The 14624-nt window shown below is 38.0% G+C and overlaps 1 protein-coding gene across 3 annotated transcripts in view; it reads right to left on the reverse strand.

The window, feature by feature from the left end:
* Sema6a (semaphorin 6A) overlaps window positions 1–14624 on the reverse strand; it is a 136808-nt gene that overhangs the window by 23647 nt on the left and 98537 nt on the right. Inside the window, exons 13-19 of one of the 3 annotated variants that reach the window (XM_010614149.3) lie at window positions 13808–13984; window positions 13145–13285; window positions 12979–13059; window positions 10862–10920; window positions 8162–8182; window positions 7974–8024; window positions 2631–2795 (exon numbers count right to left, since the gene is read on the reverse strand). In XM_010614149.3, the coding sequence (XP_010612451.1) occupies window positions 2631–2795; window positions 7974–8024; window positions 8162–8182; window positions 10862–10920; window positions 12979–13059; window positions 13145–13285; window positions 13808–13984 (695 nt within the window). The remainder of the gene's footprint in view (window positions 1–2630; window positions 2796–7973; window positions 8025–8161; window positions 8183–10861; window positions 10921–12978; window positions 13060–13144; window positions 13286–13807; window positions 13985–14624) is intronic. The other 2 variants (XM_010614151.3, XM_010614152.3) reach the window with 2 other exon arrangements.

Here is a 14624-nt window from a genome sequence, read left to right on the forward strand (position 1 = left end):
ACATACTCAGCTACCTCATCTTTGACAAAGGAGCCAACCATCCGTACTGGAGGAATGATAACCTCTTTAATAAATGGTGTTGGAAAAACTGGCTTTCAACTTGCCAAAGATTCCACCTAAATTCCTGTCTTTCACCATGCACTAAACTAAAATCCAAGTGGATTTCAGATATAAATATTAAAACAGAAACACTAAACTTACTGAAAAATAAATGAGGTAGAACTCTTGAAGACATTAGTATAGGAAAAGACTTTATGAACAAATTTTTAGCAGCAAAAGAACTTAAACAAAAAAATCAACAACTGGGGTCTCATTGTATTTAAAAAATTTTGTAGTGCAAAAGAAACCACCAACAGAGCTAAGAGATAATCTACAATGTGGGAAAAAATTTTACCACCTACTCCTCAGACAAAGAACTACTATCTAGAATATATAAAGAAGTAAAAAAACAATCATACCCACCAAATACAAATACAAAGATCTGATTGAAAAATGGGTGTCTGAAATGAACAGACATTTCTCAAACAAACAAGTAAAAGCAACAAATAAATGTACGAAAAAATGTTGAACATCACTGGTAATTTGAGAGATTTACATGAAAACAACACTGAGATTCCAACTTAACCCAGAAAGAATGGGTGCCATCAAGAAATCAATGAATAACAAATGCTGGTGGCCTGTGGGGAGAAAGGAACCTTTCTACATTGTTGATGGGAGTGTAGACTGGTGCAATCACTGTGGAAATCAGTATGGAGATATCTCAAACAACTAGGATTAGATGTCCCATTTGACAAAGCTATCCCTCTGCTGGGTATCTTTCCAAAATAATTAAAAGAATCATACCACAGTGATATATGTGCACCCATGTTTATAGCGGCACAGTTTGTAACGGCTAAAATTTGGAAATAGCCCAAATGCCCATCAACTGGAGACCGGATAAAGAAGACATGGTTTTTCTATAAAATGGATTACTACTTAGCCACAAAGAATGAGAAACTAGAGACATTTATAGCTAAATGGATACACATTGAGGCTACACTCTTAAGTGAAATAGGACATATGAGTAAATGCTGAAGTTTCCCTGGTATGAAAAACTAAAAATGTAAATAAGGTTCAAATGGTATAATTGGTAGTGTGAAATAGGAATAAAATGGCTAAAGAGGCAGTGGGAAGGGGAGGGGAAAGGAAATAAGGGAAAAGAAAATGTGAAAAAAGGAAAAAATAGAAGCAAAGTCTTTATAAATAGGGAAGGGTGAAGGGGGTAAAAGGAGGGCATAGGTATGGGGAAAAAAGAAGAACCAAGACACATCATGTAAAGGTACAAGATCCCAATGATAAATGTAAATGTATTGTTTGCTTTAAATGTAATAATAAGAAAGAAAGAAGGAAGGAAAGAAAGAAAGGAAGAGAAAGAAACAGAGATTCCAGTGACTTAAAGAGCCAGAGTGTAACACACCTCCCACCTTTAAATAGATTTGCAGCAGGGCATACTAAGAAAAGGAATTCTATAGAAGAATAATAACATCAGTGAAGAGGCCGCGCTGAAGAACAAGATAAAAGTGGCAAGTCTCTACATAGGGGCTTGGGAAGTAGGTCAGCAGAGTGCACAGCGCTCTCAGAGGAAGAGAAGAAAAAAAAAGAGGATGAAAATTTAGCCCGAGCATCTGCCCAGAAAATATTCTACTAAAGCAAAGATGGAAATATAGATGCAGGAAGTCCTGGGAGAGGGCATGACAGAAACTGTATTCCAAGGGGCACACTGGCTACACTGCCCTCAAAACTGAAACCCCAGCTTAGATAGAACTCTTGAAAACATATAGAAGTAAACAATTCTGAATGGGGGGAAACAGCTCAGCAACATAACTGGGCTTTTCAGCCTCTGATTTACAAGACTGTTTTTTGGACAAGTAAAGGCCTCTTTGGTTGCAGCTGCAGCTGAAGTAGGATGTGTTACCAGAAGCAGCAAATGGCAAGAAAAGAGATGACATTTCCTGTCTGCAGTCAGGCAAAGAAAGCAAAGGAAAAATTTGGGACAGTTCACAGTGGAGTCCCTTTCATTTAATGCGGCTTCCTTTCCATTTTAAATGCATAGCAATTCTGCTTGATTAAATAACATATTTTTGTTTCAGCTGCTGGCCTCTGAGGGCAATTACAGTAGTCTGAGGACGACGGCCCTATTCAAATTCAGCACCATGTGAGACGGAGAGATGTTTCCAGCCAGAAAAGTCTTTGCCCTGCTATTTCTTAACTCACTGATTAATGGGTTTTTACTTCAAGTACATTCACTTGCCAGATCCTGCACAGCATTCCATCACATTATGGTGGGAAAAGGTGCAAAACTCACAGCATGAGACTTGGAAGCTGGAAAGAGATCTCGGAAGCAGCATCTGCTTTCAGCTAAGCACACTTCTTCTAGGTGAAAGGAGCTCAGAGGAAGTGCTATTTGTTTTGTGTGGTTTCTCCTTGGTCAGGGCATAGACTAGGATCAAGCCTCGCACAAGGTTGAGTTGCAGTCTTTTCCGAGAAGTAGACCCCTAAATGTTGCTGGGGTTCAGCTGGAAGCAGCCACACAGCCCTCCTCACGCTTCCCTCCCTCTCCCCGCAAAGTCGAGGCATGTCCAAGGCCTTACCCTTCTTGTCTTGGTGATTATGGGAAGACACTGCCCCCAAAGGGTCTGTGTTGCCAGGTGAATCGAGCAGATCCTTCCAGTTCAGCATTTTCCCCCTAGACTCATACCCCTCCTGAGCCGCCGAATCTGATGCGGTGGTGCTGGGCAAGAGGGAATTGGCGTGCCCTGTTTTCATCACAAATACAGTTAGGGGAGACATAGCCCAGAGACCCACATTCTCTCTGTCCAGATGCCAGGTGCTGGGACACTCATGCTGGCTGTGAAACCATGAGGACATGGCCCTCACAACGACAAGGCGTAGTGGTGACAGGGAACATGGTGTGTGCTGCCAAAGGCACAGTTAGAGGATGAAGAGCCAGATCCTACTTCAGTCAGTTGGTGAATAAGCCCTAGGAAACACTTACTGCTCCCTCTATGCACACAAGGGTAACAGACACTTCCCAGTGCTGGGAAGATAAAGTCTCATAACAGTGAAAGGGTCTAGCACAGTCTGATCCATAGTAAGTGCACAAGAAATAGAATTGTCCTTCTCTGGGTCCCATGGCAGCATAAAGACAGAATGTATCCACTCTAGGGACACTGTGTCTGGTGGGCCAGGTGTATGGGAATCGGGGGTGGTGGTGCTCCTGATGACCTCAAAACTCCTGTCTTGAAGCCTTGTGTGGAAGTGCCATGGTGTGTCTAATCTTGTGTTGACTCCACTTCACAGGACTCCGTGTTCTGAGACTTTCTGCTTTCCAAAGAAAGAGATCTGCATTCACCTCTTTATCATTGGAATGGGGACTTTTTAAATGCTACAGTGTTGTGACTGCTTTCTATGTCAGGACTCATATTTATGAGACATTGTTTTCACTGACAGTGAATCAGTTGTTTCACTGACTGACATGAGTCAAAGGAGAAAAAAAAAAGAGACTTTTGAGATCCAGAATAGCCCATCACAGGATATGGTGAGGTTGGGAGCTACAGCAGACACTGTGAACATTTCTGTGAGCACACTTGTGACTTCACCCTCCATCATTTCTCAAGATTAAGTCCAGATTGTATCAGGTGCTTTGGTCTAAGCTGTCAAAATGATTTAAGGAAGCCCTACTACCTGTTCTCTTCAGTTGAAATAAAATATAACCTCTCTGTGATTTTACAGTGGGTTTGGCTTATTAAACCATCTGGCCTATAGCAGCCTCTTGAACAATTTTTAAAAAGACATCAAGACAACTACTGAAAAAAAAAGGCAGCTATTGTACATGTGTAAACAGTGTCTTTGTTAAAAAAGTAGGATAGATTCACAATAATTCTCAAAACTTTCAGCCTCAGGATGTGATTACCATGTACATGATAAATAAAATGCCACTAGAAAGATAGGTACTAATGATAAATGCACTGCATTCATTTTTTTTGCACAATTATTGAAAGTTGAATTTGCAGAAGATTTCACAGTGCAAACAACAGATAATATATCTTAAAAATAGCTCTTTATCTTAAAAATCTTTGCTTAGTGGAAAAAAAGCAAGCCAAGTGGCTTCCTTAAGTTATGACGATGCTCTGGAAATACCACACTTAAAAGCCACCACAAAGCTTTGGTAACATTTAAGAAGTCCCTTTCTATGCAGAACTGATGTGGCACATACAGCTTCAAATATCCTGTTTGTTGAAAATAGTCTGCTTTGTAACCCACTGCTAAGAAGATGTTCATTTATGAGTTGCTTGACTTTAGACTCTTTATTTTTGCATTTCTGAGTTTCACATCTCATTGCATAATATTGATAAGAGAAGAGGGACAAGAAAATGAACCTAAAATGTGGAAATAAAGAATTTCCTTATTTCTTCCTTCCGTACATTGAAGTCTAAAATATAAACTCTATTTTCCTCTCATGAATTTAAGGCTACTCTAATGAATTATATGGCTGGCTTAAGGGAGAATTGAGCACCCTGCATAAGCAATTATAAATAGCTTTTAGGAAGTTAGAAAAGGGGAGGAAAAAAATTTCCCCTCCAAGTCCCAAGAATTGTTTTTTATCTGAAATGATATGTATTTTGAGCACTTTCAATTTAACTATGTTCAAGAGGCAATTTTATGGTAATGCCATAAGTATGGTTTAGGGAAAACATTTCTTAATATGATAATCTAGGGGAAATATATGCCTAAGGGACACATTCTCTGTAGAAAGATTTCCTGGACCATATGCTGCAAATACGTGGAAAACTCATTGGTAATGGAAAGCTATGGCTACGAGAGGAAATTAACGTGGACCAGATGGTAGTTAGGTAGGAAAATGCTGTACACAAATGTGAGAAATCAGCCTCTTCCTATCGCTGAAGTGTTAGTCTAATACCCACCACTACTCTGTTTTCTGTATGTAAATCCAGAGAAACCATGCATTCTATTTACTCAAAAGAAAAAAATAGAGAGCAGCATAGGTTTGTAATCTTTAAATCTATGCTTTAGGATAACAATGGGAACGTGTGCCAGTGGAGAATTAAATGATCAGAGAACCACCATAGAAAAACATCATTAAGAAGCAATCCTTAGCTTGAAATCAAGATGTACATTATTATTACCTTTCCAAGCTTAAAGGGTTATAAGGAAAGCAGTTGTCTTTCTTCTAATAATTTGATTTTAGAGGCTGTATTATTTTTATGCATTGTTTAAGAGATTTTGTAACTGACACGTAGCTACAAAAATAGGCAATCATTGTGGATATGGCATTTTATGAAACACACAGTATTTCAATATATTTGCAACCTATGATTTTGTATCATCAAGGTAATAGGTCACATTTAATATGTGGAGTTTATGCTATATTATTATTAAAAATACAAAGACATAAATATTACTTGAGAAGTTAATTTTAGGGCTGAGAGTATTGTTGCATAACTACAATCCCAGAACTCTGGGAGGCCGAGGCAGGACAATGGAAAATTTGAGCCCAGCCTGGGCAACTTAGTGAGACCTTGCTTCAAAATAATAATAATAACATTTCAAAAAAGCTCAAGGAGAAGACCATGGGCTCAATTCTCAGATTCCAGTATCACGCATACATGAAAAGAAAAGTTTACTGCATATATAGTTTCTCTACATTTACAAGTCATTGTGATTCTAGAGGTTAGAGAGCCTCCAAGTTATTCAAAACTATCAACAATAATTATAGCCAATTAAATGTATAAGAGAGACACTAAATTAACAGAGAAAGAGAAGAAAATTAATCAGGGTCCAATTCACTAAAAAGAGTTTTTATATATGTAACTGGAGTTGCACAGTTTCTGCCTACAGGAAGTTTGCTTGATTATTGAAATGATCCCTTCCCTAAAATGGGCAATTCTAGTTCTGTGGTTTGCTCTATGGACCTGCACTTAGCCACAGTCCAGGACATGCAAAGGACACAGCTAGAAACTACACACATGCATTTTGGACTTTGAGACTGGCTTTCTTGTCTATGTTCATGCTCATAAAACAGCAAATTTGATTCTTTCTTTGATGCTCCAAACATAGCTCCTACTTCCCTGCCTGACATAGAAAAAACATTCAGCAAATATTGTCATATGAATTAATTAAATCTCTTCTGAGTTTATTAATTCAAAAATAGATTATCTCTTGTAGTAGTTTGTAGATAGGGGAAAAAAACTTCCTATATTTTTATGAATACTGTCTGAATCATCACTCATTTTGATGGTCAATTAATCACCCAACTACTTCACAAGGACAATGCCAACTCTTCCATTTCATTACAAAAACTACAGATCAGAAGCTAAGGATGAATGGGCATTGTCCTTTATAATGTTAATATGGAAAAATTAATAAGTAATTTTCATTTGAAAAGAAAAAGAGAGATCCATGGTTTGGAGAGTTCAAAAGAGGCATCTCATGGTTTAATTATTCTATCTTCTATCTGAGAAATTTCCTGGGAGTTAAAACATGCTAGTGTAACTGATGAATTCTGGGAAGGTTGCTGGCTCAATGAATTTAAAGATTTCTCAATACCTGATAAAGATTATTCAGTATAGTGAATGATTGCAAAGTATGATATTGGAAAAGAGCAGATGCTAAGTGGGTTTTCTTCCTGAAGCCTAATGCTAAGCTAGATGACCTCTTCCTGAGCAATTTTCACCTGGTCTTTGGTGTTAAATATGCTGGTAAGTGAGAAAATGTTAAAAATGGACAAACTCTGTAGATTCTTTTACTCCACCTGGCTCACTTTGCAAGAGTGTGGGTGGGGAGAAATGAGGCAGTTTTCCATATTGTAGAGCTAGAGTTGATAAGACATCTTTAAGGTTTCAAAGAGAGTTTTTATGTATGCTAAGGAGACACCAAGAGTGAAAGTTTACATAGAGCTACTAAACATATCTATAGCCATCTTGAACTGTTTCTTTGGATCAAATTTGTACATCACTTTTTTTTTTCCTTTTCCTTCTTTTCTTTAAATTTCTGCCTTTCTTGCCTACTCCTATATTTAAAGACTATGCTGCAACCATTACTTTCTTGCAGTTTCAAGCACACAAATTATAAATGGCTGGATTCATAGCCCCCATTAAAATGTAAATGGTTAAATTGGTCATCACACAGATGTCTTTCATATTGTATAAAAATAGCATATGAATGGTTTATCTGAATATACATTCAGAGGTACTTTCAGAAATATAAGCAAAACAGCTACATATCAACTGTTCATATAAAGAGTTCAGAATATTCTGTTTATGGACTTAGAAGCTCTGTTTAATAAAGTGCTTACTATATATCTCAGACCAGAACAATGGGATAAATTGTTTGCGTATCATTTCCACTGTGTCACTGTGCCTTGCATACATTCTGAAGAAGTCTCACTGAAAATGTATTTAATATTCATACTAGTTGTGAGCTTAAATTCCAATGGCCAATTTCCTGTTATATTGAAAAGCTGTGCCTAATAAGAACCTGGTGTCTGTACCCTGCACAGATTTCCTCTGAGCAGGGTACTGTCCCAAGAGCCCGGATTCTTGGGAATGATATTTTCTATCAGCCAACTAGCTATGGTCTGTTAGTTGAAGCACTATTCTTTTGATCTTGGATATACTTATGTCCAAAAGCAGTTTTTTTCTCCCTCAAGAACTCATTAACCTGAAGGTTGGCATATTTCATGTTATATAGATTAAAAATTTAGGACTCAGTCTCCCACATCAACTGTCTCATATAAGCAGAGTGATCCTTTTTGAAACATAGTCTAAACTATAAATAATTTTAGTGAATTGGGGCCCTGAAGCAACAAAGAAACTGGTCCATGTTATTGAGGAATGAAAACTACAAACTATCATTGGATGAGTGATTTTAAGAATTAAAAAGGAAAAATATATATATATAATCAATAAACTGACCATAAACTGTGTTGTAAGACATTTCATGATCTGGTAGTGGAGTTGAAATGTCTATAAAAAAATAATGAGGATAAAAAAATTAATTAAAAAGAAACCTAAGATTTGAAAATACTTAAGAGGGTTAGTGAAGTAGGATTTCTAACACAGATTTCCACTGATATTAATTATGACAGTAATGTCTTCCTTACCATTCAGTGCCACGAAGGAATCTGAAAGACAAAAGGGAGGAGGAAGTTACTTAATGTTTCACACTCTGCTTAGTGTGACTTACATAATAAGTGGGAATGAGCAAATCAGAACTATGCCAACATATGGTCTCCAATACTGAGTAAGGGCTATCAAATTCCTGCTTATAACTACAATGCTTTCTACTCAGTCCTCTTTCACAACTTCATCTCTTATCCAACAAGTGAGTTCCTCAAAGTTATTTGCAAGAGGCAGAGAAGAACCAAGAATTAGCAGAGGAAATGGCCGTGATTCTGGGAATTCCCTCCCTGCTTTATACTGAGGGACAGGTATGTGGGTAAAGTAAATGGTGTCTGTGCCACAAACTCAAAGAAAGAACTTCTCTTTATTATTTCTTGACTTGTTTTATTCTTATGACCTTGCTCGGAGGAATGTCCGGTACCACAATGTTCTGAACTCAGAAGGGGTTTAGCTTGGAATTTAAAACAGCACAAAAATAAATAAATGAACCCATGCACTTATTAGGCAACATTAATATGTAGATGTGTGTGGTGTGTATCTGAGTCAGGTTACCGATTCATATACCTTGTTACTCTAACAATTACTCATTATGACTTCCTCACTTCTCAATGTCTGGTGAAAGCATCACTGTGCTCCAGTGAGCTGAATGCTCTCTGGAATCCCAGATGGAACGAAGCAAGTTGCTGCTCCAGTAGGAGTATGGGGAGAGGAGAAGATTCTAGGGAAGGCAGCATGCACAGGCGAAGCCTCACCTCCTGCCTGGACAAGCACCCTCCCTGCTCAGCAGAAATGAGGGCAAAGGCTAGGGAAATATTAGGAGACATGCAGAGAGTTCTGGGTCTTGACTGAGAATAAAGACTGAGTCCCTGGACTGGGACATGGGTCTCCCCTATGCTAAATACTGGTCCATCTGCCTGAGAACACAGATGTGGGTGTCAGTCTATGGGTACAGTGCACAATTAATACATATGATAATAACCACCTTCACGTTCTTCTGCATCGTGGTTCAATTCAGAGCCATATCCCTATTTTTCTTTTTTTTTTTTCAGCTTTAATTGAGTTTATTGGTACATTTTAGGGATACAGTACAGTTACATTCATTGTTGGGATCTTGTACCTCTACATGACAAGTCTTGATTCTCATTTTTTTCCCCTTACCCCTGCCCTCCCTTCACCCCCTCCTCCCTATTTTTCTACAGATGCTCATACCACCACATCATAAAAATACCTTGAAAATGGTTCACTAGTTTACTAAGTAGCTGTACACACAGACAGACAGACAGACAGACAGACAGACAGACAGACACACACACACACACACACACACACACACACACACACACATATACAATCATACACATACACACATCAAACTTGTTTCCCTAAAAGAGAAATGATAGATGAAGGCCCAATGATCAACCTTCAAAATGTTTCATTGATACAGTGAAAGCATGTACATATGGGAAACAGACATTTAGTGATAAGACTGTCTCCTACACTGATGTTTAGCTTGTCACTTTTGCATATAAAAGCACGTTAAGAGTTTTTTGGTATTTGCAAACAAAAAAAATATAGAAATGAGTTTGAAGACAAGGTCACCTAGATCCAATTTTACTTGATTATATTTGATCTCTAAAAAATGTAAGGTCAGAAGTTGAATGACATCCTAGTTGAAAATTTCAGAGCTCATGGCTCAAAGGCTTAGTTATTTTCTTGACTTGCATTATAGAATCAGTTATTAGAAGAAGTCATCCAGTTTTATTCCCTTAGGAGCTACTTTTTGGTGCCATCTTGAATGCAAACTTCTGAAATTCACAGGAAACTTTTAAAAAAAAATCACAAAATAAATGTATTTGCCAAAAGCATGGAATTATTCTTTCATTAGTATTAATATAGCATATTCAAGAGAATATTGATATTAACCAGGTCATAGGATATCTGAATAGAATTTTAACCAGTATCTTTTGTATAAAGTTCTAACTAGCTGGGGATTTAGCTCAGTGGTTCAGTGGCCTGCCTTGCAAGCTCAAGGACCCATGTTCAATCCCTGGTACCAAAAAACAAAACAAAACAAATAAAGTTCTAACTAAAATGTTAGCACTTAATAACATTTAAAATAAATTCTGAGATTAGCATTGTAGGTTAGTTCCTATAAAAAAGGTTATTTCAAATCACTTTGTATTTATGGGTTATTTCTAAAAATTGTTTTATACCACAAAGGGTAATACATAAATCTAATTCTAAAAATAATTACTTTCATCAGTCAATATGTTCAAGAATAAAACATTCCTACTCAATTAAAAAGCTACAGCACAATGATAAATCTTTTTATTATTTGGCTAAAAGTTACAGTGTAATAACACATTAAAAAAAGTCAAACTGTCATTTTGTAATAGAAGTGCTGATATAAGTTACTGCTTTGCTATAATTAATATCCTCTAGAGTAAATTTGTTCCACAGCATTAGAATAATGAAATAGGGGGCGGCATTTATAGCAACGACACTGACAGCTCTAGCTCTCATGCAGACTTTCTTTACTTAATACTGTGTAGATGATTTCTAATATTTATGTATGTATCAATGTCAGGCATACCAGTCTGACATGTAGGATAATGGTCCTAGGCCGTTGAATAAAAGCATCTTTACTCAAAAGGTGAAAATGGATAAAAAGTTCTACTTACTGTGACAGTCTCCCAGGCCATCTGTGTTGCCATGCTCTATGTCCTGCTCAAAAGTCAGTCTTTAAAAAAAGGAAGACAAGGAAAGACAGAAATACAATATCATGAGTCACTGCTCTAGAATGAGCCTTAAGTTTCACTAAAGACAAAAAAATCATTGATAAATGGAATGGCAGGTGTAAAAAAACAAAAAAAAGGTAACAGCTTGAAAATGTATCTCCAAAGTTTATACAAGTGAGTCTTGTGTGAATCTCCAAATGAGAACATACAGTTTACAGTTAAATTTTGATCTAAAAGCCTAGAAATTAAAACTAGCTTTTTCCTCTCTCCTTTCTCTTGCCTTCTAGGTCCATTTTCTATTTCTTTGCTGAGCAAAGACTCAGATAACCAAGTGTTCCCATATATAAATGGCCAGCATGGAGCCAGTATGGGGACAGAACCTGGTGATGCCTTTGCTGATACCACTTAGGTCCTGTGCTCACTCTCAGCTCTGCCCAGGTCCTCAGGAGTATTATCACTCTCCTCCTGCATGTGTTCACTGTTCTTTCAAGTCTATTAGGTCACTGATGGGCTGTACAAGGCTCATCACATTAGCAAAACCAATTTCCACAATACCTACATTGATTTTTTAAAAAAGGTTAAATATCCAAGGGATAAGTATTTATCCAAAGGAATACTGCCCTTCTTTGAGGAAACTTCATGTTTCTTTCCATAATATAATTAAAATTTCTATTTTGTGATTGCCTTCAGAGTTTATTCATGAGCCATAAAATTGTTTTGAAAGTTATATCCTGATCTAATAATCTACCATGTTTAGTCTCTAATATCTTTTACTGCACTAAAAATAAAATTCATTCTCAAATGGTAAAGATTGCTACTGTTAATAAAAGCTAGTATTCATCTACTCCTAAAATCCATTCTCAAAGCTGAATCCCACAGGTTTTGAGCAAAGCCAGTGTCACTGAAATACGTAAACAGACCTTAGAGGAACCATCTTGGAGTTCTGATGTTGGTTTAAAAATCATGTATAGAAAATTTTGTTACCCTTGTTCACACACTGAATACCTCACTGTGCTTTGTGATCCTTTCTCCTCCACCCCAAGGTTTCCCATGAAAAGATAAAAAGCTCACACTAGATTATATCAATGATGTAAATTGCAAGTCTGGTCTAATAATATACAGTGGGTCAACTCTGCAATAGTTCAATTTCCAGGTCAGATTTTACAGTTATCATTAGTTGTGTATGGGAGTACTTGTTCTCAAATTCTGAAGGTGGTAGTCTTCAGCTGTGCCTTCTGTTTGTTTATCTGGGTATTCTAAAATAGAAAAGGATGTGCAGAGGATGGGTAAGTGGTCAGTTGCCCTCTGAATGTGAGGAGGCTCAAGGGATGGCTTATGGCCCATCCCTGAAGTTGTAGCAAAGGTGCTTTTGGATATTTCTCCAACAATTTGTGTTTCACAAAAAATAAAAAGAAATCTCTTAGCCAATACTTTCTAAGCACTTAAGCTGGGGTAACAATTTTAAATACTAAAATCACAAGCATGATAGACTGGCTTGTTTTAGCTGACCTAGTGGAGGATTACCAAGAATTGACTGACTTCCTAACAAGTAATAGGGTCAACTCTTCTTCAGCGCAGAGAATGCTTTATTGGATGTACACTCCATGCTTCAGCATAAATGCATGGCTTAACAACTGCTCTGCAATTTCTTCTCAGCCGTGGACAGTCAATTAAAAGAGTCAGTTCTGCTGCAGCTGGACAGACCACACACTAATCTAATTGGTATCCTGTTGCTGCTTCTCTCTGCTGTTCTCACACTGTGAGGATCAAGGCAGGAACCTTCTTGTCCCTCTCTCCAGGGAATACTCTGAAGCCCGCTGCATTTCCTTTCTCTGTGTTTTTAATCAGATCGAGGGTGATTATTCGTTTGGGAATCTGCCACATGTGATATTGTGGCATTCTCTGAAACGAGAACAGGGAAGGATAATGCTGACAGTCCCAGCATTCAGGTGTCCGTGCAGAAGGCTGTGTCGGTGGTGTGTGCAAGCACAGGTCTCCTCCACCTAGAATGTACTCCAGCCAAAGGTGACTTTCCCCTCTCCAAACCTTGGGCTCCTTACCTGCTGCTGGGTGACAGATGGGCACAGGTGCCTCCTTCCTTCACCCACCCACAGTATGGGTCTCTGGAGGCGATGCAGGTTCTGCAGGAAGAGGAGGCCATGAGCTACCTTGGACTGTTTTCTATCAACTGTGACTTCCTAATTATTAGTGTAGCAAAATACATACTTTTTACACTTCCCATGTCGTTCACACCGGCCAAGTGGAACCTTTATCATACAGGTAGAGAATGCGACGTACAGTGAGCTGCTTGCTTTGTCCAGCTGCATGCCCATAATCCTCTTATCTTCTACTCCATCATAGCTGCACCTATTTTTACCAGGCAAGATAATATCATTGACAGATGTTTTGAGTTGAGTATATTTTCCCACCACTACCCTCACACTTCACTTCCCAGATCAAAAGGTGCTCTCTTAATCTGGCAACTAAAGATGAAATTGATTCTAAGCATGTGCCTATACACATAATCAAACATAGCCCAGCATGGTGGTGCACATCTGTAATTCCAGCACTCATGGAGGCTGAGGCAGAAAGGCCACAAATTCTAGCCCATCCTGGGCTACTTAGCAAGAACTTGTCTCAAAATAAAGAAAAAGTTGAGTATGTAGCTCAGCTTGAAGATTCTGGGTTCAATCCCCAGTAACACAAGCAAAACATAACAAAACTACACTCATTGATAAAGAAAATAATTCTTTTTATGTGTTAAAAGGCTTCTATACAAAAAGTTGCCTAAAAATACCTATAATTTAAGCCTTCCATGAACTTTCTTTGAATCAAAGGGGTACCAAATGATGTAACAGTGACTACGTTAAGAACCAATGTTCTACTCACTTTTCTGGGTTGTAAACATTCATCTCCTCCAAGAAGAGGCTGTCATTTAGGAATCCACTGCTTCCTATCCTGGCCAAAAACTTCAAGATGATTCCCTTTTCTGATCCCAGGAAAACCACAGTATGATTCTGATATGGTCCAGCAGCAGTGTCCACTGCAATCTTGGTCAGGCGGTATCTAAAATGACAGAATCGTGTTTTTTATCTTTGTCTATCATTACAGTGTTCCTTTTTCTACTTCAAACAGTTGTACCATAGCTTTCTAGTAACAATCTCAAGAAAAATATATGCATGCAAATAATGTTCTCAACCTGTTTTGGCCCTGCTTTTCCGTATGCAGAGCATTAGTATGGCTCCAAAGGGGAGGAAGGAGGAACGTAGGGAGGCTAAGTTCCATAATAAAATGACAGTCATAACCACCTGACAAGGGAAGACTGCTGTGTCCCACAGAGGTGATAAGAAGGAAAAGCGAGCTCATGCAGGATTCCTTTTAACACTAAGAAAAGTGATGGCTACCTTTCACCTTTCTCCATATTCTTCCTCTCAAAAGCAAAGCCTTCATCTGTGAGATATTACACTAGATGGCTTTCTAAATCTATGTACAGAGGGCAAGAGAATTCTAAAGTTGAGGGATAATGGTACCACTCATAAATGTAAGTATGTTAACGTCAAGCTAGTTTCCATGTAGAGCCGAAGGTGAAAGTCATGCCTAGAAATAAATCCTACTGAGAGTATCTTCTTTCTCTGAAATCCCTTGGTCATTCAGCTTTCGATGGATACCTGCACTTTAATATATTTTTTAATGAAGTAAGGCTACA

This window comes from Fukomys damarensis, unplaced genomic scaffold (genome assembly GCF_012274545.1).
Source record: "Fukomys damarensis isolate Sample0158 unplaced genomic scaffold, DMR_v1.0_HiC HiC_scaffold_9, whole genome shotgun sequence".
Classification (NCBI taxonomy): Eukaryota; Metazoa; Chordata; class Mammalia; order Rodentia; family Bathyergidae; genus Fukomys; species Fukomys damarensis.